This window comes from Anabas testudineus, chromosome 24 (assembly GCF_900324465.2).
Source record: "Anabas testudineus chromosome 24, fAnaTes1.2, whole genome shotgun sequence".
NCBI classification, from domain to species: Eukaryota; Metazoa; Chordata; class Actinopteri; order Anabantiformes; family Anabantidae; genus Anabas; species Anabas testudineus.
The window spans coordinates 3,272,131-3,299,550 of record NC_046632.1 but is presented as its reverse complement, the minus strand read 5'-3'; the positions used below and the strand labels follow the sequence as shown (position 1 = coordinate 3,299,550).

The 27,420-nt window shown below is 39.9% G+C and overlaps 1 protein-coding gene across 4 annotated transcripts; it reads left to right on the top strand.

Moving 5' to 3' along the window:
* The first annotated feature begins 4,420 nt into the window (after positions 1-4,420).
* LOC113148966 (adhesion G-protein coupled receptor F1-like) lies at positions 4,421-19,879 on the top strand. Of its 4 annotated transcripts, none has more exons than XM_026340740.1 (19): positions 4,423-4,467; positions 4,638-4,658; positions 10,291-10,391; positions 10,509-10,560; positions 10,861-11,033; positions 11,785-11,872; positions 12,151-12,257; positions 12,344-12,411; positions 12,494-12,639; positions 12,721-12,936; positions 14,077-14,286; positions 14,394-14,540; positions 14,635-14,813; positions 15,267-15,431; positions 15,543-16,937; positions 17,035-17,076; positions 17,935-17,994; positions 18,694-18,760; positions 18,839-19,879. In XM_026340740.1, the coding sequence occupies exons 3-19, from the start codon at positions 10,293-10,295 to the stop codon at positions 18,874-18,876; spliced, it is 3,252 nt and encodes a 1,083-aa protein (XP_026196525.1). In that variant the 5' UTR covers positions 4,423-4,467; positions 4,638-4,658; positions 10,291-10,292; the 3' UTR covers positions 18,877-19,879. The 4 variants fall into 4 exon arrangements, with proteins under 4 accessions (XP_026196526.1, XP_026196525.1, XP_026196527.1 ...); XM_026340742.1 differs by having other exon boundaries at positions 4,438-4,658; positions 18,839-18,904; positions 19,322-19,879; XM_026340741.1 differs by lacking the exon at positions 4,638-4,658 and having other exon boundaries at positions 4,421-4,467.
* Positions 19,880-27,420: the final 7,541 nt, after the last annotated feature.

The following is a 27,420-nucleotide window of genomic DNA, read 5'->3' as shown; positions in this document are numbered from 1 at the left end:
ACATAACAGACAGGGGCAGAGGGAGGAATCGTAACAGAACCCCCCCGGCAAGGGGCGGATCCCAGACAGCCCCAAACAAACTAGGACGGGCGGGGGGAGGGAGGCCCGGAGGAGGGCCCGAAACACCAGACCGGGCGGGCGGAGGGAGGCCCGGAGGAGGGACCGGGCGCAGCAGACCAGGAGTGCCTCCGGCGGCCGGCCAGGAGGCGGCAAACGGACCAGCAGTGCCTCCGGCGGCCGGCCAGGAGGCGGCAAACGGACCAGCAGTGCCTCCGGCGGCCGGCCAGGAGGCGGCAAACGGACCAGCAGTGCCTCCGGCGGCCGGCCAGGAGGCGGCAAACGGACCAGCAGTGCCTCCGGCGGACGGCCAGGAGGCGGCAAACGGACCAGCAGAGCCTCCGGCGGACGGCCGGGAGGCGGCGAACAGGAAGACAGAGCCTCGGGCGGACGGCCGGGAGGCGGCGAACCAGAAGACAGAGCCTCGGGCGGACGGCCGGGAGGCGGCGAACCAGAAGACAGAACCCGAGACCCTTGAGCCGGCTGGAGAACCAGGGACCGGAAAGCCAGCCGGAGAGCAGGCCGAGGACCCCCAGGCCGGGGGCCAGGATACGACCCACGAGGCAGGAGACCCCCAGGCGGACTGCCGGATGGGGAGCAGAGAGCCGGGGAGCAGCAAGACGGCTGAGGACTCCCAGGCGGACTGCCCGGCGGCGACGAACAAGGCTGGAGAGCCCCAGGCGGACTGCCCGGCGGCGACGAACAAGGCTGGAGAGCCCCGGGCGGACTGCCCGGCGGCGACGAACAAGGCTGGAGAGCCCCGGGCGGACTGCCCGGCGGCGACAAACTTTGAGCCAGCTGGAGCTGAGGGGCCAGAACAGGACCACAGTTCTCAGGGGCCCCCCAAGGAGACAGGAGCAGGGTGGTGGTGTCCTCATTGTCATCCCACCACATCTCCTGGGGTGACAAACAAAGTTCAAAGGGTAGAGACGGCGGCGACGGCCTCTGCGTCGACCCGTCCGAAGACTGAAGAGACGGCGGCGACGGCCTCTGCGTCGACCCGTCCGAAGACTGAAGAGACGGCGGCGACGGCCTCTGCGTCGACCCGTCCGAAGACTGAAGAGACGGCGGCGACGGCCTCTGCGTCGACCCGTCCGAAGACTGAAGAGACGGCGGCGACGGCCTCTGCGTCGACCCGTCCGAAGACTGAAGAGACGGCGGCGACGGCCTCTGCGTCGACCCGTCCGAAGACTGAAGAGACGGCGGCGACGACCTCTGCGTCGACCCGTCCGAAGACTGAAGAGACGGCGGCGACGACCTCTGCGTCGACCCGTCCACAGACTGAAGAGACGGCGACGACGGCGACCTCTGCGTCGACCCGCCTGGGAACCTGGCGGCTGCAGGGACCGGAGCAGCAGCTGACACCAGAGCAGCGGTGACTGCAGCAATCAAGGTGGCTGCAACTGCGGCGACAGCTGAAGGACCAGGAACAGAAGCCAGATCCGTGACAGGAACAGGAGCCGGATCCGTGACAGGAACAGGAGCCGAGACCAAAGCAGCCTGGGCTGCAGGACCAACAAAAGCAGCGGGAGCTGCGGGACCAACAAAAGCGGCACCGGCTGCTGGACTAACAAAAACGGCATCGGCTGCTGGACTAACACACACGGCATCGGCTGCTGGACTAACAAAACCGGCATCGGCAGCTGGGGGACCAACTAAAGCAGCGCTAGCTGGGGGCCTAACATGAGCAGTAGTGCTAGCCGGGGGCCTAACATGAGCAGCAGTAGCTGCGGGCCTAACTAGCGCAGCATGGGCTGCTGGGCTAACTAGCGCAGCACTAGCTGCGGGACTAACAAAGGCAGCTTCAGCTGCACAACCAACAAAAGCAGCATCAGCTGCAGGACCAACAAAAGCAGCAGTGGCTGCAGGACCAACAAAAGCAGCAGTGGCTGCAGGACTAACAAAAGCAGCTTCGGCTGCAGAACTAACAAAAGCAGCTTCGGCTGCAGAACTAACAAAAGCAGCTTCGGCTGCAGAACTAACAAAAGCAGCTTCGGCTGCAGAACCAACAAAAGCAGCTTCGGCTGCAGAACTAACAAAAGCAGCATTAGCTGCCGGACAAACAAGCGCTGGGGACCGGGGAGTACTGGAGGAGGAGGAGAGCAAACAGTGCTGGCTAGGCAGGGCAGTCAAACGAAACCCCTGCTTGAAGGAATTCAGAGCAGACATCACAGTGTCTTTAAGACACTGGAACTCTGGATACGTCATCATGTATCCCTTCTTCACAAAGGTTCCGATTGCTGCCCTGTACAGCGCCTCGAAACACTCGGGGTCCACACCCGAGTGTAGCCAACCGACCACATGCTCTGCACTGCAACATAGGTCCAAATACTCCTCCTCCAGAATATCCGCCAGGCCCCCATAGCGCACAAAACTGGGGCAGGACGGAAGGGAGAAGCAACCAGTGGTGGAACGTGGTGGTTCCATGGTTGCACTAGTGGCTGGTTTGTTCTGTTACGAACAGACTAACGGGACGAACGAGTAACAGCAAAAAGTATATATTTATTGACAAAAAGGGCAGGGGACACAGGGAACTAACAAACACGAACAAAGTACCAAATTAAAGAGACCCAAAAGCGCTGTAACAACATACAAACAAAACCATAACCCAACATACAAAGTAACAACTGAAACTACACACTAATGTGGACCAAACCAACGGACAAAGCAGATGTACAAAGTAACAAACCAAAATCACTGCAGAGGGCAGGAAAACGAGAACAAAACATACAAAACTAACAGGACAAAGTATCAACTGAAAAACACTGCATGAGCGCAGACCAAACAACTCAAACCGACAAACCAAAAACAGAACAGTGCCTCACAGACAAACCAACAAACAAACAGACTAACTGACTGACCAGATTGTGGAGGAGTAGTGTGCTGCATGAATGAAATTAGGGTGTCATGAATGAGCGTGAAAGTCAAAGAGCAACAAACCAGCACCGGACTGAGGACTGAGGGGTGCTTTTAAAACAGAGGGAGTAACAGGTGAATTGAGTCCGTAATTAGTCCAGAGTGTGGAGAGTGGGGGAAGAGGAAGTCCATATATGGGTGTGTGGCAGGAGAGTGAGACAGAACAAACATAACAGACAGGGGCAGAGGGAGGAATCGTAACAATGTCATAGTAAAGGTCTTGCATGCTTCTAACAATCTGTTTTATCTAGCCATGGTTTCAACATCATGACTGAAAACACCAATTCCAGTGATTAAGAGCTTTTAAATTATTTGAGTAGGTATTACATGACCTTGTGTGTTTGTTTACAATCTGCATGTTGACAAAAGTCTCACATCTTATTTCCTATTTCTGGAGCTATACCTTTTAGAGAGTCACAGTAACAGAAACATTTAGTTAACTCTTTCATGCATGAATTATGAAAGCCACAGTCAAGATTTTTTTTTCTCAGTGCTTTTATTACCCTTTGGGCTTAAAAAAAAGAAAAAATAACGTTTTTTTTTTTTTACTTGCAACTTTCAATGAGTTCTTTACCTGTCCACTCAGGTGGACTGCATGAATTCAAGTTTTTAAAGTGGGGAAACAATTTCACAAAAACACAGAAAGAAATTATATCTCGAAGCTAAGAAATTTGAATTATTTTGAAATGTTGTTACTACTGTTATATATACTAATACTAAATATAATATTTTTTTATGGTTTCTAACACTACTCAATGCATTGCAACATCACAAAATGTTTCATTCTTGAACATATTCTATCAGAAATATTGTCAATATATAATAATATTGTCTCTAAACACAATTTTAAATGGAATTCAGCTGTCAGAACCCATGCACATAGAAGAAAACAGCTTTTAAATAGCTGTCAACTGAAGTGACCACTATGCATGAAAGGGTTAACATGGCCCTGTCCCAACTTTTTTGATACATGTGGCAGCCAAAAACCTTACTGCTTTCTTACAGTGGTACATTTCTTAGGTGAAAACACTTGAAACTTGAAACACTTAAACACTTGTTCTCTCACTTGAATTTAATAAGTGGTGATAAGATGTGATGACATGTCTCCACCATGAGTTTGTTTGATTTGGATGATGACCAAAGTATTTCTTCCTCCACACTTTGGTCTTTTTGTCTATGTCAGTGAATGTGGTTTTCTTCACAGTTCTTACAATGCTTCTGATCTTTTTTTTTTTTTGATGAATTATCAGTGATTCAGTCCGTATTCTTACCTCAGTAACATGTGATGTATTTTTACAGCATGTTACAAATTTCACACATTCCATCAACAGTCTTCTCTTTCATTCGCAGACTGATGACAGCTTGTTTACAGAAGATCAGACAAGGAAACTAAGTGGGTTTATATATATCATGACATTCCTCATAGCTCAACATTCAGGTTTATAACATTGAAGGGTGGCTCTACACACTGAACAATTGCAGCAAAAGTGAGAGGTAATTTAAACTGATTAAGAAAGCAGAATGATTTATATATATTTTTTGTAAACAAGCTGTTTTTTTAATTCATCCTGTCATCAGCTAGTTTTGACTTTTAGTAAACTTTCTTGCGTTAGATGCTTGACAATTTGAAATTGTGTGAGTTTTAACATTTTGGCTTGGCCCAGTGAGGAACCTGACAGTGACAGGTAAGTCATGACAATAAGACCTATTTACAGAAATGTTGAGACGTTTTCTAAAATGCCATGTCAGTGTAATCCTATATTTATCTGATTAATGTGCAAACAAAACATTTTCTGGTTTTCCCCTGATGAAATTTTGGATTTTGCAAATATAAGCAAATGTAGAGTTTGATGCCTTAAGCAGTGTCTTGTCTAGGGACACTTCAACATGTAGTCAGGAATTAGGTAAACCAGGAGCTGAACCACTAACCCTGTAGTAGATGATTGCCCTGCCAACTGATCCACTTTGTAGATTGGGACTGCCTTGCTAGGCCGACAAAACAAGATTTTTCCATTACTCGTAATGGCATCATGTCCTTGGCAATAAAATATGTTACAGCATGATGCAGGGATACTAGTTTAGATGCGAATCAAATTTAATCGCCTTTGGAAGTAATTGTGTAACAGTTAATAGAGTTGGATCAGGAAATGTCTTTACAGAGGTAGTTGGACCCTAAAGGCTTGACAAGATTATAACAATAAAGAGAATGATAAACATAAAAGTATTTGATCCTTTACCTCCTTTATTAAAAGTACTGATACAGAGGTCTAGATTAGATAAATATTAGGCCTCTATATGACACACATTATTTAGTGTGTTACATGTTATTTTGTTAGCTTTAAAAGTAATTACTTGTAAATAATAGTAAAAGGAGCTACAGACCAAACCGAACGTTTAGATTCCAAATCTAGTGGGACACTTTTAACCGGCGCAGCTATTGCGATCTTTACGGTAAACATTTAGTGGATGCGAGAACGCACTGACCAAATTCAATGCGAGTTAAGCAATCTCACGTGACTTCACTAAGCCAATCAATTCTGTGGATCACAGGCGATAAATTTAATGACTCAACAGTAGATGAGAGGTTGGAAAGAATTAAACAAAGACGGTGATAACAGAGGGAAAGAGAGGAGAGATACAGACGACAGAGAGGCAAAAGTTGATAAAGGGACAGTGAGACTGAAAAAGCAAGACCTAAATATAAAAATGTCCAAAAAGAGAAAAATGGACAGCAAAGACTTTTTAATCCTGAATGGACAGACTCCTTTCTGTTCATTTCACCCACTGGGAGCACTAAACTTCAATTCAATTCAATTTTATTTGTAGAGCGCTTTTTACAATTGACATTGTCACAAAGCAGCTTTACACAACCAAAGAACAGTAAACCAGTGTGTCTGATATGTTCAGAAACTGTGGCTCTTATTAGTGCCAACGTCAAACAGCATTATGAGACAAAACACAAAGGTTTTGAACACACATACCCACTCAAATCTGAAGTGCAATCACAGAAAGTTTCTAGTCTCAGAGCCCAATAAGACCAGCCCACCAGGATCTTGAGCCACATGCTCAGTTTGACGTTACATAACAATACATTTGTCAAAAGGTTTTTGAATTGTACTGAAATAATTAGATTTGACAGTCAAGCATTGATTACATGCAGGCTACTTGATAATATATAAATATAATATAAATATATATAAATAGTTAAACATTATAATCCTCTGGACCTTTGCTTCCAAAAATATTGTGTAACCGGACCTCTGTGAATTTTAGTTGAATACCCCTGTCATAGAGAGTATCCCCAGAGGAGAGAGACTAGTAGTTGGAGCAGACTTTAATGGACATGTTGGTGAGGGCAACAGAGGTGATGAGGATGTGATGGGCAGGTTTGGTGCTAAGGAAAGGAATCTGGAAGGACAGATGGGGGTGGACTTTGCTAAGAGGATGGAAATGGCTGTACTCAACACTTACTTCCAGAAGAGAGAGGAACAGAGAGTGACATACAAGAGTGCAGATAGGAGTACAGAGGTAGACTACATCCTATATAGACAAGGTCATTTAAGAGAGGTTAGTGACTGCAAAGTGGTGGTAGGAGAGAGTGTAGCCAGACAGCACCGTATGGTGGTGTGTAAGATGACTCTGGAGGTCAGGAAGAAGAAGAGAGGGAAGACAGAAAAGAAGACCAAGTGGTGGAAGCTAAAGAATGAAGAAACTTGTGAGGAATTCAGGCAGAAGTTGAGACAGGTTCTGGGTGGTCAGGATGAGCTTCCAGATGACTGGGAAACTACAGCAGAGGTTATCAGGGAAACAGGTAGGAAGGTGCTAGGTGTGTCTTCTGGAAGGAGGAAAGAAGGTAAAGACACTTGGTGGTGGAATGAGGAAGTACAGGAATGCATCCAGAGGAAGAGGTTAGCTAAAAGGAAGTGGGATGTAGAAAGAACTGAGGAAAGTAGACAGGAGTACAAGGAAGCGCAGCGTAGAGTGAAGAGGGAGCTGCTGAACGAGGAAAATGACAGGGAAAATAGGGAGGAAGATGTGGCTGTTGTGGAGCAGGAAATAGCAGAGATTGGAAGGATGAGGTGAGGAAGGCTCTGAAAAGGATGAAGAGTGGAAAGACTGTTGGTCCTGATGATACCTGTGGAGGTGTGGAAGTGCTTAGGAGAGACAGCAGTGGAGTTTCTAGTTTGTTCAACAGGATTCTAGAGAGTGAGAAGATGCCTAAGGAATGGAGGAGAAGCGTTCTGGTTCCGATCTTTAAGAATGTAGCTGCCCTTGGTATCAAAAAAAATTCACAGGAGAGTCTCTAACGGGTGCAGTGAGTTTATTTGCTGGTGTCATCCACAGAAGTTTGACCAGCAACACTTGAGTATCCTTCAAGCATCGTGAAAACTAAAAATGAACAAAGTTGCTGCTTAGTGGTCACTAACATTTAACAAAGTGCAAATAAACTCACATATATCACAGTAACACACATGTCTACACATAAATACAGAACGTAAATTCTGAATAAAGCAAGGTAATACACACAAAAAAATGACTAATGTGCACTGCTGCATAAGCACGTGAAAATATTTAGTTTCCCAAAGAACAAATACTACAACCAATGTAAACATTTCGGGTTCTCTAAAACTTTTGTTCACTGATACAATGAGTCAAAATAACATACCTGGCTCCGCTTACAAAGGGCGCAATAATTGGAAAATGTGTTGAAGTCTTCGATCTTAGCATCGCTAGCTTGACTGACACACACACACGGCATCTGAGCTAAAAATAGCACATGCATGTAAGCGAGGTAAGAGAAACTCAACTATGATTTGTAAAGTGTTTACATATTACCAAATAGCGTTAAATAAAACAACATCATAATAAACGTTACAGTAACATCCAAACTTACATTCAACTTGAAGAAACATGAAGGCAGTGAGTCTGCCGTAAATCTCAGTGCTCGGCACACATGGTCTGGGGTGTGTCTGCTTCAATTGACCCACGCCCACAACGAGTGAGTGACATTACCTTTGTGGTCATTTACAAAGAACAAGGGTGACACGCAGAACTGCAGCAACTACAGAGGAATAAAGTTGATGAGCCACACAATGAAGCTGTGGGAAAGAGTAGTGGAAGCCAGGCTTAGGAAGAAGGTGGAGATTTGTGAGCAGCAGTATGGTTTCATGCCCCGTAAGAGCACCACTGATGCCATTTTTACTTTGAGAATGTTAATGGAAAAGTACAGAGATGGTCAGAAGGAGCTGCCTTGTGTCTTTGTAGATTAGGAGTGTAGATAGGCATATGACAGGGTGCCCAGGGAGGAGCCATGGTACTGTATGAGGTCGTTGGGAGTGGCAGAGAAGTACGTCAGACTAGTTCAGGACATGTATGAGAGAAGTATGACGCTGGTGAGATGTGCTGTAGGTCAGACAGAGGAGTTCAAGGTGGAGGTGGGACTACACCAAGGATCAGCTTTGAGTCCCTTCTTGTTTGCTATGTTGATGGACAGGCTGACAGATGAGGTCAGACAGGAATCTCCCTGGACAATGATGTTTGCGGATGACATTGTGATTTGCAGTGAGAGTAGAGAGCAGGTAGAGGAACAGCTGGAGAGGTGGTGGTTTGCTCTGGAAAGAAGAGGCATGAAGGTCAGTCGTAGTAAGACAGAATACATGTGTTTGAACGAGAGGGATCCAGGTAGAAGCGTTAGGTTACAGGGGGCTGAGGTGAAGAAGGTGCAGGAGTTTAAGTACTTGGGGTCAACAGTTCAGTGTGATGGGGAGTGTGGAAAAGAGGTGAAGAGGCGAGTGCAGGCAGGTTGGAGCGGGTGGAGGAAAGTGTCAGGAGTGTTGTGTGACAAAAGAGTGTCAGCAAGACTCAAAGGAAAGGTGTACAAGACAGTGGTGAGACCAGCTCTGCTCTATGGGTTAGAGACGGTAGCAGTGAGAAAGAGACAAGAGGCTGAGATGGAGGTAGCAGAGATGAAGATGTTGAGGTTCTCCTTAGGAGTGACCAGGTTAGACAGAATAAGGAACGAGTACATCAGAGGGACGGCTCACGTTGCCTGTGTTAGCGACAAAGTCAGAGAGGCCAGACTGAGGTGGTTTGGACATGTTCAGAGGAGGGATAGTGAATATATTGGTAGAAGGATGTTGGAGATGGAGCTGCCAGGCAGGAGGGCAAGAGGACGGCCAAGGAAGAGATATATGGATGTTATAACAGAGGACATGAGGTTGGCTAGTGTTAGGGTAGAAGATGTTCATGATAGAGTGAGGTGGAAAAGGATGATTCGCTGTGGCGACCCCTGATGGGAAAAGCCGAAAGAAAAGAAGAAGACTTAAATAATAATAGTAAAAGTCCTGCAGTGAAAATGTGATTGATTCTTCAACCTCCATATCCTCCACAGCTTATATGTGTTTGGCACCCCAATGTGTGAAAGGCACTTAAATGCTGGGTATTTGGGTATCGTTTGTTGTTTTTTTTACACACCATGAATCTGACCTGTTTGCTGTTGGGTTTACACACCATAAGGAATCATAGAGGAGGTCTCCTGGGGTGATGTTAATGGTTTCCTTATATAATGCTATTTTGGTACAGGTTTAATTAGCAGAGTAATATTCAGCTTCTGGGGAAACTGAACGTTTTGCTGGGGGGACAAAGAAATGCACAGTTTTACAAGTCTGGTTCAGGGGAACTGCAGAGGTTGCAAGTACTGAAAGCATACATTTTAGAACATACAGTCTGAAGTGGGAGGTGGGTGTAAGGGAGTCAGACAGAATGTTCCACATACAGTTCTTTTTATGGATTTTAGAGGGGAGGGAGAAGTTTTTCTGTATGTAGAAAATAAGAGTAACAACTGGCAGCTGTGGCTCTATAATTGCAGTTAGTTTCTTTTAGGTGAATTCCATGCTGGAACATTCTGTCTGAGTCCCAAAGACAAGACATCAGTCGCGCTCATCGCACAAGGACAAAGACATGGTCACAAGTTATCAGTCTTATGAGAAGCAGAAATGTAAAAAGATTTCTGTAATATTTTTCTGTACTAAGACTTAAAATGGAATACCGTTGCAACCCTAAAGATAGGCCTCAGTGACGATGACTTCTAGCCAACATAATCTAATCATTTTATCCAGTTTCTTGCAAATCATCCCTTACAATATAGCATGTGTGAAAGTGGGAGTGGGAACTTCCAAAGTAAAATTAAATTAAAGATTTTTACTGTAAGGGGGCAGTGAATCTCTGCAGATTTATGAACAGCTGTATCCACAGCAGCCCAGAAGCATACAATGAAATCACTAATTGTCTTTTTTTTTCTTTTACATTTCTTGAAAGGAATGGCAGTGTATGGGCTTGGCTTTTCAATCTTCGTCCTTCTGACAGTAATTATTTTGGAAATCGGGAAGTTCACTGAATTTTCACATTTATTTTTACAGGTAGGTCTACTGCACTTGTAGTAATGTACAAAAAATGAATGACGGGATTTGTAGATAACATTGAACATTTTAATGGTGTACAGGTTTTTTTTAATTCTTTGATTTGCTTTGTTTCAGGACCACAACAAAAAAGAACAGTTTCTACCTCATACCAGGCAGAAAAGAAGCAGTTAGTCCATTTTATTAATAAAAAAAAAAACATGTTATGAATAATAATAGTTCTAAAGTTTGTGAAATTTACTTCTTGGCTTTTTCATTGAATGAAAAAAAGTCTCAAGATCTCTTGAGTGTGAAGCTAGGAGGAGAACATTTACATATACATTTGAGTTGATTTGATCTAACATGAGATCTTGTTTTGCTGTACTCCTCGTTTACAGCACAGATATCTTTTGACATAAAAAAAAACAGCTCTGCTTCAGTATTTATCATAATTCTTCTAAATGATTATTCTCTTGGTGTCATCTCTCAGGTGTCATATGTAATGATACTCAGTATGGGACTGGAGGAGAAAATGATGCATCATCTATAGCATGTGATAATGGTCAAAAAGGCAATAAGATCGCTGTATGTCAGGCAACAGGAGAGTGGAAACTTGAGAGCAACACCTGTATTGTTACACAAGTCAAGAGTTTAACTAATACGGTAGGTGATCAACTAATCCACCACACAACTTCTTGGATGGTGATGATTACTGATGATACCTCTTAAGGGCTTTGGGGATCATCTGATTCTTCCGTGTGTCAAAATACGGATTTTGCGGTGAATTTGCTACATGTCCAATGTCTTATATACATTGATAACTATGGGTCACTGCCATCATTCCTTCTCCTAATACTGCCTGCAAATCAATTTATTTGTTGTGTGACTATACTGTAACAAAAGGGGAAAGGAACTGGGAATCCAGGGTTCTTGGAAACCCATCACAAAGTAATTGTGATGGGTTTAGGGTTAGGGTTATGCACCAAAAAAAAAACATGATTAGGGTTTGTAAAAATATTAAAAATGAGTTAAAAATGACTGCTTTTTTAACATCAAATAATGTGCATCAGAGTTTTGCATGTTTTACTGGTGTATGTCGTGGAGGCTTTGTAGATTGAACATCGTAAATGCACAAGAAAATTCAATCCAGTACAATTAAGGGTTGAAATGGAAGAAGCTAACATTGCAGAAACAAAAGAAAGTCAGTGTGTTCTTACCTTGTATGGAAATACAGCACCCATAACGCTTAATAAATCTAAACCAGAAACTGCATAAAAGATTAGTTAGACCAGGTCAAGTCCAGTTGTAGAATCAGCTTTAGGTAAAGTGCTAGTTTTGGAAGGAGAACCAGTGATCAAGCCTGGTCCTGATGTGGTGATGATCCTGAACTTACCCTTTCATTCTCTGTCTCCAGTTTGCCAGTGTGATACCTGACACCATTGGCGTTGCCGAAATGACCGTTGTAGCTTGTACCCCTGCTGCTACAACTACAACATCAACAGGTAGTGTGTTATGAGACATTATGGTACTGTAGATTACCCGATGATCAATCATAAATCATTAAAGTTAAAGTTATCTTTTTACATCATTCAGAATGACTGATCCTGGTGCCTTTCAGTAGATGTTAAAACAGGTCTAAAAAACATGAATTAAAAACTTGACCACAGATTCAGGGTGTTAATTTGCATATTTACTGTACGGCCAATCAACAAGAAAAAAAGAAAATCGTATCCTCGGCTTTTCAGTTTTTCTCATATTTTTCATCTTCTTATATTAACAGTGTTATATGTGGAAGGGTCAGTCAAATTCAATATGACATACACATCAGACTTGTGCAACACCAGCAGTTCTGCATACAACATCATTACATTTGAGTTTAATCAAGCAGTAAGTACATTGTTAAGACTAGAGCCAATTCTAAGCTGAATTTTCAGTTCCTTGTGCTTAATGTTGGTATCACATCTCACCCACAGCTAGTGGACCACTTTTCAGGAATTACACTGAATACCTCAATACTATGCGTTTTATTGAAAGGATTCAGGTATACCAATACTGGTCTGTAGAAACATTTGCAAATTAGAATAAGAATGAATTGCATATCACAACTTTGACTCTTATTGCAGTGATTGCAGACCAGGGAGTGTGATTGCAGACTTTGTTGTTCAGGCAACACACGTTAATGCAGCTGAGATATCTATTGATAAAATAAACTTCACAGATGCAATGAACTCTGTGGCCCCGGTCATTGCAATGTCTGTAGTTTACAAAAGTAAGTTTAATAAAAGTAGATTTATTATATTTAATTAAAATGATTCAATCGCTAGCTGATCTCTTTCATTGTTCTCAAAAGGTCCAACCCCAATCAACATTCCTGTCCTCACCTATACCGGTAACAGCATGAAACTGACATGTGGGATGTTTCCCAGTAACATTTCTGTTGGACAAATTTCTGGTTCTGTGTGGACATTTCAAGGACTGCAAATTAACAGCGGCGGAAGGATCACAATAACTGATACTAGCAGTTTGTCCACTCTTACAGTCAACAACGTAATTCTAGCTGATATTGGTAAGTTAGCTAAAGTCAGTAATAAGTAATAAGATATCAAGACATCACTTTGCTACTGGAATAACATATGATTTCATTACACTAAAATTATGTAAGAAATGGGCTGAATTTGTTCATCATTGCATGTGTATTACCAATATACTAATTTGACCTTTCATTAAATGTCAGATGCGGTTAGGATGTAATCAATATCAATATTTAAATTTTGTTCTTACCTTCTATGGTGAGGAATCTGGCTAAAAGGTTATATCACAATCTTTTAACAAGAATCATGATCCTAAACTTAAAATTACAGTACAGTATGAACAGACTAGGAAAAGTCAGTCCAGCAGGTATTTTGTCTAATGACCATAGCCATGTAATAGGCTGTAGTTAACCATAACCACAACCTCCAAAGTTGAATACATTTCCATTCAAACATTAGCAATGTATTTTATTTCTATGTATTTCAAATAGCTACTTGTTTCAAATATTGAAAAGACTTCAGCTATGAAAGTGTGAAGCCATGAATAAATTTTAAACCATGAGAATCAGACTGCTGAAACTGAGGTTTTTACCAGAGAAGATGTCTCACTCTGTTCAAACTACCGAATCCTCTGCCCTGCACGAGCTGTTAACAGTAGTGTTTTGTCAAAGCCTACTTCTGAAAAAAGTCCACCAACCTCAAAATCACAACCCTCTGATACGATTCATATAAGCATTTGTTGTAAGCAAGCCTCCACATACTGAGGTAGACATCAGGCAGAAAAAATGCAGTTTTTATAATACTTTTCAGCCTTAACTGTTAAAACTACTGGACAACAACTGAGCCATTAAAGTAATTTGGTTAAAGTTAAGATATTATTATATGTTTAAGCACTAAAAAATATGGTTAGGTGGTGTGATGCTTAATTTACATATTGACAGTAATTTTGTCACCCCCTTTCTCGTTCTTTCTAATATCAGTGTAAAACTCAAGAATCACTTGCGCTAATGCAACCAAATTATTAGCCACATTCACACACACACGTTTGATTTGCAGGCTATCACTGGTCTGTGAAAGAAGACCATGATAAAATGTTTGAATTTATGACAGGGTGAATGTCACAAATGAAGAAATGTCCTAATGGAGTCATTAACATGCACTTACATTTTGCACAGGAACTTATGGATGTACTCTGATGAGCAGTGCATTGGATTTTGTCCAGTCAGGAGTTGTAACAGCAGCTCAAATCAAACAGGCTCCCAATCTGCAACTACAGGGTCTAGTAAATGTTAAATGTACAGTGGGACAGATACAACCACTTCTGTGCTGTGTTCAGCAACCCTACACAGTCCAGTGGTTTCAAGGCACAACCAGTTTAAACTCAGGCAAGTATGAAGTGATGCTGAAAGTTTCTTATTGTACTGTAGTCATGCTGAGTTTGGATGTGGCTATAGCAGCTGATTTTATTAACAATATTGTTAAATGTTCACAGTTTCTACCAGCAATGCCCAAACTTACTGCATCACATATAACCTCCAGCTCCAAAGCTGCAGTGGAGCACAGCAAAACAGTTTTACCTGTAGGGTAGATAACCCACAAGATTATGAAATGACAACAACAGTGAAAATTTTCACTAGTGGTAAGAAGAGTTTTTGAAATTAAACTATGCTAATAATGCCTTGGTGTTTTTAATGTTTAATATGTTTTTAATTATTGTTTTTTTAACTCTCAAGCTGCCACATGCAATGATGCTCAGTATGGGACTGGACAAGCAGGTGACACGTCAATCATAAAGTGTAATCCAGGTCAAGAGGGCAGTAAGACTGCAGTCTGTCAGTCATCAGGACAATGGAAGCTTACTGGTGACACATGCATCTTAACAATAATCAAGGACTTATTGATTCAATCACAGGTAATCAACAAATTTACCAACTGTCCTGTATGATAATGAATATTGACAATATCCTATAAGGGCTTTGGGTCTCGCCTGATTCTTTCACGTATCAACCAGTCTGTGGATCCCAACTGATGCTTACTATCTAACTATACAGTAGATAGATATTGTTATGTAATTCACGTTTTTCAGTCAATTTTGCTTCAGAATTCAGTTCAGTGAATTGTACATTTTAAGTCTGAGAGGCATCTAGATAATCAAAAGTACATGTTTATAATGCACGTGTGTTTTTTATTAAGTGTTCTGAAAGTGCAATGATATATGGCAGGTTAATCATTTGACCTCTCTTCACTTGTGTGGCCTGAAAGATGCAGAGTGGATGATTACAGCAGTAAGAGTGTAATAGAGGTTATCACAGACCCTTCTAAGGCATATTTCAGAGTTTACTGTTTTCTATTTTCATTCTTTCAGAGTTTGACAGAGTCACAAATGCCACTATTTTTGGTTAATCTAAGTCAATCTGTCCAGCAAAACCAAGAAGAAATTTCTCCTTTACCTGAAACTATATTAGCTATGGCTGACATCCTAAACATTGTTGCAGCTGTTTCCCCTGTTTTTAATGAAACTCTCATGCAGGTAAGTTAAACCTGCCACTGAAGAAATTATATGTTATGGAAAGAGATATTTTCCTTTCTCACTTTTTGATGAGATGTGTACACTCACACTGGAATGTTTCTTTATCTGCAGAATGTGCTAAACATAACTGATGTCATCATTGGCGATAATTCAAGACAGTCCTGGGCATTTCTGAATGCGAATGTTAGCAGCAATGCCAGCTCAACATTCCTGGGTTCAATGGAGACGTTCTCTACTAAGCTGGTTGGGGAGTTTGTCATCAATAATACAAAACAGATCCTGCTCAACAAGACCACAATGAACAACTCCTTTATGGCAAACCTGAACTCCAGTGTCATGATAGACATTCCAAATAGTAATGTTAGCAACACTTCAATCACCATCATCACCTTCTCCAGTCTTAATAATGTCATGCCAGCACGGAACTCCACCAACGTCTTCAATGCCACCAGCAATGGAATTGTCACTGACAGTGTCATCAATGCTGATGTGGTGCTTGTCAAAATAAATGCAACCATTCACAATGTCACTCTGAGCTACGTCAAGTTAAACAACTCCCTGACACTGAACGCTCATTGTGTCTTCTGGAACTTCACAGCTTTTAATAATCGTGGTGCTTGGGATAGTGAAGGCTGCAAATTAGTCTCTGACATAAACAACACAGTAACCTGTAGCTGTAACCACCTCACATCATTTTCCATTCTGATGTCAACATACATCCCTCCAACACTGAGAGAAGCCCTGGATATAATCACCTATGTTGGAGTAGGGATATCTATGGCAAGCTTGGTTATATGTCTCATTATTGAAGGCTATGTTTGGAAAGCTGTTACCACAAATATCACTGCCTTCATGCATCATGTTTCCATTGTTAACACGACCCTGTCTCTGTTGATGGCTGACATCTGTTTCATCATTGGAGCCTCTATTGCTAAGAACCCAGCTGAAAACGCATGGGAGGACTATAATGTCCCAGTTGGACCATGTAGCACAGCAACATTTTTTATGCACTTTTTCTACCTGGCTCTGTTCTTTTGGATGCTTGCGTCAGGCCTTCTGCTGTTTTATGGAACCGTGATGGTCTTCTCCACCATGTCCAAGTCAACCATGTTGGCTATCAGCTTCAGTCTGGGCTATGGCTGCCCTCTGATTATAGCAGTTATTACTGTTGCTGTCACAGCACCAGGACATGGATACATTAGGGAAGACTATGCTTGCTGGCTCAACTGGACTGAGACAAAGGCCCTGCTGGCCTTGGTAATACCTGCCTTAACCATAGTTTTCATCAATATTTTAATTATAATTGTATTCCTGTTCAAAATGTTAAGAAGAGGAGTTGGAGACACTATCCAAAGAGATGAAGGGCATATGCTCATGGTTATTGCAAGATGTGTGGCCATTTTGACTCCTTTATTTGGACTGACCTGGTCTTTGGGGGTAGGAACCATGATATCACCAGCAAACAGAGGAATCCATATTGCCTTTGCATTCTTCAATTCACTACAGGTATTTGCACTAAAGTACAAGGCTTCATTTTTGCATCATAAAGCATTTTGTTTTTCTTTCTGATTACTAAGAACCGCACATGTCTCATTCTCCTCAGGGTTTCTTCATTTTAGTGTTTGGGACCTTAATCAATTCAAAGGTATTTTGACTTTAGTCAGAGTTTGTAATTAAATTCAAATAGATTTTTATAGCTCCAAATCACAACTGAAGTTATCTCAAGGCACTTTACAGTGTAAGGTTTAAGACCTTACAGAGTATGAATGTATAAAAAATGTATAAAAACACCAACAAACCCATTAGAGCAAGCATTAGGCAACAGTGGAGAGGAAAAACTCCTTTCAGAGGAGGAAACCTCCATCAGAACCAGGTTTATGGAAAGAGGAGAGAGAAAATAACAAAAAAAAAAAAAAAAAAGCAGCAAAAACATTGACCAGTAGGGCCAATAACGTAGAGTAGTAGAATAATTTCACATTTCACATTTGTTATGAGGCGCTATGAATAGGCATGTCAATATTGAATCTACATAAAATAAATAAATAAACGAAGATAAACTGGAGATTAGACATCCACTGTGGGCAAAATATATATGTATAATTACAATACAGCACTAAAGACCAATTTTATCAAAAGTATTATCATTAAAATGTAGTTAAAATCCACCAGGCATCTACACTTAGCATGAAGACTTGAAAGAGGGGGAGCAGCTAACCTGCCTTAACCTTAATTTTTTAATTAACCTTGTAAATAGCCTTCAATTACTACGTACTCTATATAAAATGTACACTTTCAAAGTAATATTTTATATGTAGCATTACAGTTTAACACTAGTCACATCCTTACTTTATCTTCAAATTTAGTGTACAGACAAGGGAGTAATCTTCTGAAAACATGCATTCAAATATTCTTTTAAAATGCTGATTTTGCTGAAAACGTTACACAGTGGTTGAACACAATTGACTGACAATTGACATTGACCTGAGTTAGATTTTGCCTTTAGATCTGGTCTATCCTATCAAGGAGATCATCCACACCAAACACTGGCTCAAATTCAACAAGCGTAAGTATTTTTTTTTTGGTTTGTTTTTTTAACAAGACATGGAACATAGTCACTTCGGTATTATAGTGTGTACCACACTGAACATGGACGATAGAAAGCTAAGGAGAGAGTTGTCTCAGGAGATAAGGGAGAGAACTGCCCAGTGTCAGAAAGCTTTGTCAGTCACAGGTCCAATACATAGTTAAAACACCAAACACAAAACACTGGTCCTGATCTAAATCATATTGAAGAGACACCTGAGACAGCTGGAGCAGTTTACTTCTACAGGTTCAGAATTCAAGTCTCATTAAGAGTTATAGAAATTGCTTGATTGCAGTGATTGCCTCAAAGGGTTGTGTAACAAAATATTAAGTTAAGGGTTTTTGTTTAGGTCAGTTTCATTTGTATGTTTTTTTTTTTTTTTTTTTTTATCTTTTGTTGATTTAAAACTCAAAAGCAATGTCTTTTGCACATTTTGTATTTATTGTTACAGTTGTGAGTTTTATGTTATTTCAGCAATTGGTCATTAAAAAACCCCTTTGTTAGCTCAACTTAAAACATATATTTTGATGGAAAACAAGACACATCTAAGTGACCCCCAAACCTGATGTAATGTACATTACATCAAAACTCATATTACAGTTAAACAACAAGCAAGCATTTTTATAGTTTTCACTTAGTTTTACTACCTTATTACTAACTTTTTTGTTTTTGATGTAGAATACGAGTGGCAGCGTTTTCTCATCCATTGGAATACATTTTAGATGGATTCTTTGCAGGACAAGATGTAAGTTATTTTACATTAAGAACCTTTTCTCCTTACTTAAATCAAGTGTCTTTTAACAATTCCTTGTTTGTCTTTAAGCTATCTACCATGTTTCACAACCAGCAAACAACTCATGAGATCACCCAAATTATAATCAAAAACAAGGTTTGTATGACGACGTATACTGGCATAACAACGAAAACAGTGGTGCAACAATCATGTTTAGGTTTAAAATGAAAAAAATGAAGAAAACAGCACAGTACAAAAGAAACATTAATAAAAGATATTTGAACAAAGGTGCATGTAGTGCTAATGAATGCAACTATGTTTTTAAAGTGGCCAAACCGTACAACCGTACATATGTATACTATATACAATTTAGTTAATTTTTTATTTAATTTTTATTCCATGGCTACATTGACAAAAGGTTATAGGCATAGTTGTTTTGTAAGTGCAAAAACATGCCTCTTTATGCAACAGCATTGAGATTAACAATCTTGTGTATAGTATGCAATTAATCCTGGCTATATAACATACATACAATAAGGCAAAATGTTTGACTTCTCAGTCCATTGTTCCCAGCAAACTCAAGTGACCTGGATAACGCCAGACTGATCTGCCAGATTTCTTAGCTAAAATGTATCTGTCCATTTGATGCCATTGATGCCTCTAATGAACTCATAAACTTCTACAGTATCTCACCTCCCTAATTGTACATCTTGTTTATCACTATTATGCTGCTATATGCTATTGATCTATTCAGTGATTTTGTACCATATTGTATATTCATTCTGTTCTGTGAATGTCCAATTTGGGAGATGAATACAGAGTTATCTAAACTAATCTAATATAATCAGCAACATAACTGCTAATAACAGGTAGTAATTCAGTGTGTTTGCAATCAAACTGTGTTGTATTACATTGTGTTGTTTTTAAAGGTAAAAAGAACTAGAGAATCAGAAGCACCACCTGGTTTTATGAAGGAACTTTGAAAATGTAGTGCTGGGATTAGTGTGTATTTACTATGAACTAATTCAGTGTATTTTGTGTATGTGTACAAAATAGGTATGAATGTGTAACCCTTCTAATTTTACACTGAATTGTTGGTTAAATGTTGTCTCTCCTAATTATTACTTGAAAGCAAAGTATACAACAATAAATATATTCTTAAAACAAGGAGTAGTCATAGTCTTATTTGTCTTATGTTGTTTGATAAAAAACATTTGTGAAAAGTTGCATGATGAAAAGGCAGGTTCATCAATTTTTGCACAGGAGCACAGTTTTCATCATTTGTGTTAGAGTAAAAAGTACAGATTTACTGATTTATAATTTTCTTATTACAATGTTACTTCACTCATAAGGATAATTTCTTGTTTCTTACTTATTGTCATTATGAAGGATACATGTGTTTGATGTTTAATCCTGTAAGTAACAAGAGCATGTTGTACTCTACTGAAGCTGCACTTTGCACACACACAGGAAACAGGAAAGGTCAAGGAAAGGTCAGCGGCCTTGAAGTTGAACAGGTCTTGTTGCTATACGCCTATAAAAAAAGTTTTATCCTTGTATGGAGTTTCTTTTCTTACAATATGATCATCTTATATTCATCATGTAACCATAGCATACACCCACATCTGTAACTTCAGGGTGTGTCTCATCTTTAATAAAAAGCTTGTACAAAGGGGAGACGAACGGAGTCGGAGGTAGAAATTCCTGGGTGAAGCATTTATGATGCTAAGATCTCAGGCCGGCTCCCCTTGCAAGTAAAAAGGCCGAGCAGTGTCCTTGTTGTGCTTTATTGTCTTCATCTCTCAGCGTATGAAAAGTGTTGTGGTTATTTTAAACCCGACAATTTGTCAAAATCAGCAAAACTCATAAAATTTGAAATTTTAACTTTTCTATTGCAATCCTTCCCTACTTCAATTGACAAATGGAAGGTTTTGGGATTAAAGTAACTTTGATGAGAATTTCCTGTTGCCCAGAACTTTCCATTCAATTTTAAAAAAAAACATCAACCAATAATAATGGGGATATGTGTACATGTAACCAGGAACATACACACCACATTTTCTGAAAACAAGCAGCATCACTTACAATTTTGAAATTAACTTTCTCTGTACCTAAATCTTGAAAAGATAATTAGTTATGTCCTATATTTTGCATCCAAGAAGAAGATTAGAGTAAGTATACTCACATAGACAAGTTTTTACTGCTAATACTTAGTGAAGATGCTTACACTTCCCTCAAGTATTGCAACAGTGAGGCCAGTTCTTTTATTTTTGTTTTAGACTGAAAACATTTAGGTTTGACATCAAAAGTTGAATATGAGGCAAAACATCTGCATTCTAGCTTTCATTTCAAGGTGTTTATGTCTGGATCATACAGTAACTTAAAAGGTAGCACCTTATGTTTGAACCCACCCATTTTTCATGAGAGTGGAACAGATGAACCTAAAGAAACATTAAAGGTATCAAGACTTAATATTTAGTTGCCAATGCTTTGCTTGAAATAACTATATAAAGCCTGTCATGAATTGACATCATCAAACTTTTGCATTCTTCACTGCAGCTTCTTTTAGCTGTTGTTTGTTTTAGGCGATTACCCCCTTTTCAAAAATGTTCCACTTCTTGCTCTTGTTGAACTTTGTTGCTTTGGCTGTGTGTTCAGGGTCATTGTCTTATTGCATGATGAAGCATCCTCCATCAGTTTGGTTGCATCTTTCTTTAAACTGGAAGACAAAATGTTTTTGTAGACTTCTGAGTTCATTTTGCTGCTGTTGTGTGTGATACATCATCATTAAAGGCTACTGAGTCTGTCCCAGAAGAAGTCATGCAGCCCCAACCATAACATTACTTACTGTTTGACTACTTTTACGTAGTGCACCAGTGGTCTCTTTCTTCTTCAGGACATTCTAAATGGTTGAACTGGCTGTGGCCAATGTTTGACTGATCTTCTCTCAGCTTGTGTTTCAACCACATGTAGCTCTCTGGTTTTTATGTTGGTTACACTTCTAACATATTAATACTGTCTGAACAGGCAAAACCCAAATGAAATTAAGCCTTGACATTCAGTGTTATTTATAGTTAGAATCATGAATGTAATAGGACACACCGGGGCAACAAAACACACCTGGCAGTTCCAATAGTTTTGCTCACATGAAAAATGACTGGATTCAAACAAAAGGTGCTTCTTCTAAGATGTCAATGTTTTCAGTCTACTGCAAAATTGGTTCATTGTTCCAACTACTTAAGAGGTCAGTATACATTGAGAGTTATGGGTTACCGTCATCATCCCCCCCTTGGAACGGAGCTCTGGATATAATCACTTATGTTGGAGTTGGGATATCTCTGCTAAGCTTAGTCATATGTCTCATTATAGGAGGCTGTGTTTGGAAAGCTATTACCACAAATATCACTGCCTTCATGCGTCATGTTTCCATTGTTAACACTGTTTCAATTGGGCCATGAAGCACAGCAACATTTTTTATGCATTTTTTCTACCTTGCTCTGTTCTTTTGGATGCTCGAATCAGGTCTTCTGCTGTTTTATGGGACCTTAATGGTCTTCTCCACCATGTCCAAGTCCTGATGTTCTTTTGGCCTTGGTGATACCTGCTTTAAGCATAGTTTTTATCAACATTTTAAACCTAATCATGGTCCTGTCCAAAATATTGAGAAGACATGTGGGAGACACTGTCCAAAGAGAAGAAAGGCATATGCTCAAGGTCATTGCATGATGTGTGGCCACTTTGACTCCTTTATTTGGACTGACCTGGTCTTTAGGAGTGGGGACCATAATATTACCAACAAATGGAGGAATCCGTATTGCCTTTGCATTCTTCATTCATAACAGGTATTTGCACCCACTGAAGTACAAGGCTTCATCACACCCACACACCCAGTCACCCACCCACTACCAGCTAAAAACATCAAAACATGAATCTAATCCACAGAGGTCTCTCCTCTCCACTGAAACCTTTAGTAAACTTCCAGCATCAACACTAATTAAAGTAAGAGACTAAGTAAGCTATGAGACTGTGTTAGCTTGTTAATGTGTTTTATTGCAGTTTGTTAAAATAATAAAAAGAAAAAACTTTAGGAAAATGATTTGGGCTTTAAATGTTTTCACTGAGGCTGTTAGTCACAGTGAACTGCAGCAAAAGATGTATTTCAAAACTTTCTATACTGTGACAAACCAAGTCATCAATATGAAATGTTATCATGCAACAGTTGCTCACATTAGCTTGTACTATGTATTATTTTCTGTACATGAAAGAGCTTTCATGTGTTTACACTGGGGGACAGGCTTCCATCCCATTTCAGTAAAAGAATAATAGAGCACTCCAAGATTCAGGGTCAATGGAAGAACCTAGTTATTCCTTACATGGCTTGTGTTTTTTGAGTACAAATGTTTTTGGTAGAACACGTCATACATGTCCACTTCAAACCCACAAATACACTCAAAAAGAGACTCGTCCACCCTAAACACTGGACACCAAATCCTGAAGATGAGCCAGTCCAGTGCAACAAAAGAAGTCCAATTACCATGGCTCAGCTTCTGGATAATGTAGGTCATGTACAAAGTTAACTAACAAGGAAGTAGAAATAAAAAAAACACCCAATACCACACATACCAAAAAGGTGTGGAATGGCCATGGGGAAGTTTAGGAATTTTGGCCAGTGGCCAGTCTCAACAGGCAGGAAGAAGGCTATTTAAAGAAACATTTAGTATAAGTTTTGCTGTTACAACTGTAAATTGGGCTTTGTTGTAAATATAAACAGTGGTGGTAGTAGCAGTTTTTCTGAAATGTTATCACCAACTGTACTTGAATAAAGAAATAGGTCACATAGTAGAGGGATGTGTGTTCCTAATGTGTTTATAATATTTTTTTTACTACAATAAAGGTTTACAGCAAAAAACGTGTGCACCAATCTAGGTAGCAGATTCACAAACATTATGTCTGGCTAAAGGCAGTTCATTGCTTTTAGTGTCTATATGATGCTGGTGAATAAACAATTCATTTGAAAATGGTTAAGTTGGTACACACACAATTACTGGCAGGTAATGATTATGGGAAGTCAACAAACCACCTTTAGCTATATGTTAAAGTTTTCCCATGTCTTATTTCACTCCAAAAAAGGGTGCAGCTTTTTGTTGCCAGTCTGACCCTGAATGCTGAACAATGGCACACTGCATGCTGATATTGCTGCTTTTACCAAATTTACAAAAAAACTTATTTGACAGAGGTTCTCCTGTGGCAAAGCCATTGCAAGTGTATTCACATAATCTGCTGGGTCAGTTTCCATAAGAAGACCCTAAAAGCACAAACTGTGAGCACAAACATAAATACGCACAGTAGTAACAGGGAAATTGTCTTCACTGATTTTAAATGTAGCTAACAGGAAATACATCTGTGTGAAATAAGATGTGAGACTGAGATGGCAGAGACATGAAGAAGGATGAAACTAGTATGATAGTGAAGTGCAAATGAATGGGCCAGATCATCATATCAGGTAATTACCAGGCAGAGAGTCAAAGGAAACGCTTATAGATACAAGTTTTCTCACACATTAGCTTCTGCTGCCTTGTTATCTGTGCCTGCAATTGGTGTTTGATTCAATGATAGTTTTTGTGTGAAACAGCCAACATGCATTAGTCAATTGAAGTAATTGTACTGTAAAATTTACTTTGGTAACAAAATATCAGAAACAATAGTTTTTGTAGAAAACTCCTAAGTATCAAAAACTAAATTGTCATCTTCTGATCTCCAACTGTGTTGGGAGTTATTTCAGCTGTATTTCTCATTCTATGTCTCCTTTTTTCCTGTTTTATTTTTAAATTATAGATACTGAAACACTGTAGAAGCCCATTTTCCCCATTAAATACACAAACTACTCAAAAAATGCTTCTCTCTACAAAAAGAAATCAGTGGATTGTTCACAACAAACCCACGACGATCATGATGGTCTTCATATACTTGCATTGCATAAAGGACAAGTAATATGTATCATTTGTTCAGCTCAGAGATCTCACGATGGTGGAATGAGCTGCCTATGTCTGCACGCTCAACCACCTCACTTGCAATCTTTAAAAAACTGCTGAAAACAAAACTCTTCCGCATCTTCATTTGCACAACAAAACAAAAAAAAAAACTTTTCTACTCTTTCGTTCCCACACAGAAACACTTTTTTGATAGCACTCTGCTTTGATGTTGTTTCTCCTTGACTTAGATTTTGTTTGTTTGCCTTATTCCTCACTTGTAAGTCTCTTTGGATAAAAGCGTCTGCTAAATGACTAAATGTAAATGTAAATTTGTGAATTGTATAAAGTTGGGTGGAGGAATTTGCCTGATTGGGTAAATCATGGACTTGAATTCTCCTTAAAAATTATGTCCTTACTGACCTCCAGTTGCTTTGGCATTTTTCTAGATCAGGTAAATAGAGAATCTGCATTTTTTAAACATCCGACACATCTACAGAAATTATCTAAATGTCTTGAGGCTTTGGTCAGACTCGATAACCAGAGATGACACGTAAAAACAGAGTTAAAAAGATTTAATACAGAATGGAATATAATAATAATGTGAGGGGATCCAGTAGCGTCACAGCTGAAGGGGGGCGGCTTCGGGTGTGGGCGGAGGTCTAAAAAAGAGCCAGGAAGTGAAGAGATAGCGAGATGATGACCCGAATGTGTGCTGATCCAGAAGTGGTGATATCATAATCCAAGATGGCCGGTGCAGATCGGAGAGCACATGGAGCTGAGAGAAAGAGGTGGAAACAGAATCCTGGGGCACTGAGCAAAACCCTAATGGATGGTTACAGGAGCATGCAAAGTCACAAGATCACTTACGACCTCAGTTTTCAACTGGGAGACGTGAAAGGTCAGGTGGATGCTAAGAGGCCTGGGGAGAGACTGTCTTTGAAAAGCTATATCTGCTGTCAGTACAGTAATGAGATGCCATTATGGATGCACTTTACAGTTGTTACTAGAAGTAAGATTGTCACATTTACTGTTTGCCCTATAAAATGCTGATTGTAATGGTGTGGAGACTTTAAAAAGAAGAGACATAGAGGTCATCACAGTTTCCTGATATGATAAACAGCGCAAATTTGAAAACAACAAACAAAAAAATCAACAACTAAATAATAAAAAAGTAAGGATAATTGCGTGCCTCTAAGAAATTTATTAAAGGATATGTGGTTCCTAACTGTGTAAATATCCCAGTCATTACTGCATCTATTTCTGCATCTTGCAAAGAAATTGCACTGATAGTATAGTCCGCAATTATGCTTCCTTTACAGTTATTCAGAGTTTACATCTCTCTTGTCTATGTTATGGTTATCCCGTAATGCTGTTCATTATCAATGGACTAGTTTTTAAAGATCTTTCGCCTTCTGTAAGACACCTTGATAAACTTTGTGGAGGGGAAATCATGAAGCTGACCAGGCCCAGATGCAGTAGATCAGCCCCAAATCATTATGATCCCTCCACCATACATTTCTGTTGAGATGATGATATCATGTTGATTTGTGACTTCCTTCCTAGGCTATACTGTAGGTAGTGCTGCAACAATTCAACCTTAGGTTCATCAGTTCACAAATTATACTAGTATTCAAGATTGAAAAAACTTTATTCCTCTCAGAGGGAAATTGTTTTGTTACAGTTGCTCTCAACTCAGACAGAAAGAAAAGGACACGCAACCAAAAAACATAAATCTAAATTATATCAGTATGGAAAACTACACAATATATACACAATATGTAAGATGGATGAAAATATGTTATATTTGGACAATATGTAATATAGTATAGTCCATGGTATAGTCCATGGTGGAATGACTAAAATGACTAAAATGGCTAAAAAGTAAGATTTGGAGTGAAGGTTTGATTATAGAATGTTTAAAAGCAAGCTTTTCTAAGCTAGACAAGCTTCATATAAATTAGGAGCACTACCTCCTTTCTAGCTTTTGCTTTTTGACTGCTTTAAGTAATGGATTTATAAATTGTAACATGGAGCTGGCCTCCTCTGATTCACTAGCACAAGTATTGTACGCAGTGAGGCTGCAGCATTATCAACAAGATAATCAACTTGTTCAGCGCAGTGCTCAACTTCAATGTCATATGTAGGAAGACGGTTAAGGATGTGATTAAAACAGTGAGTGGGTATATTTACATTATGAGTAACAGCGATGGGGACAGTAAATGAATGACATTTTTGGGGCAGTTGTCAACATCTACAATAATGTTAAATGTCTTCAACTAAAATTACTTTACATCACTAAAACTAAATTTAGTCAGTTAACAAAATTTTTTCTCAATTCAGCAATTCGTTTCTTATTCAGTATGTAAAACTACAAACATTGGCACATGACACTGTCAACCACAACAATGACACTATATAGTTTTCTAAGTCAGCAAGTAAACTACTTTTCTGGTTTGTATGAGTTTATTGTAAATTACTAAACTAATCACAACTAAATCATGGCTTTATAATCAGCTATAGATAGAGTTCTGTAGGAACTACTAGTAGACCAGTGATTAACTACAACTTTAGGTTTCTACAAGCTCTATTTTCAAATGTTTCTAATGACTGATGCTCCACTGCTGCCTGAGTTTGCTGTTTGAGAAAGATTGTAGACATCTGAAAGACAAACAAACTGTTGACAAGCTCAATAAAGTAAAC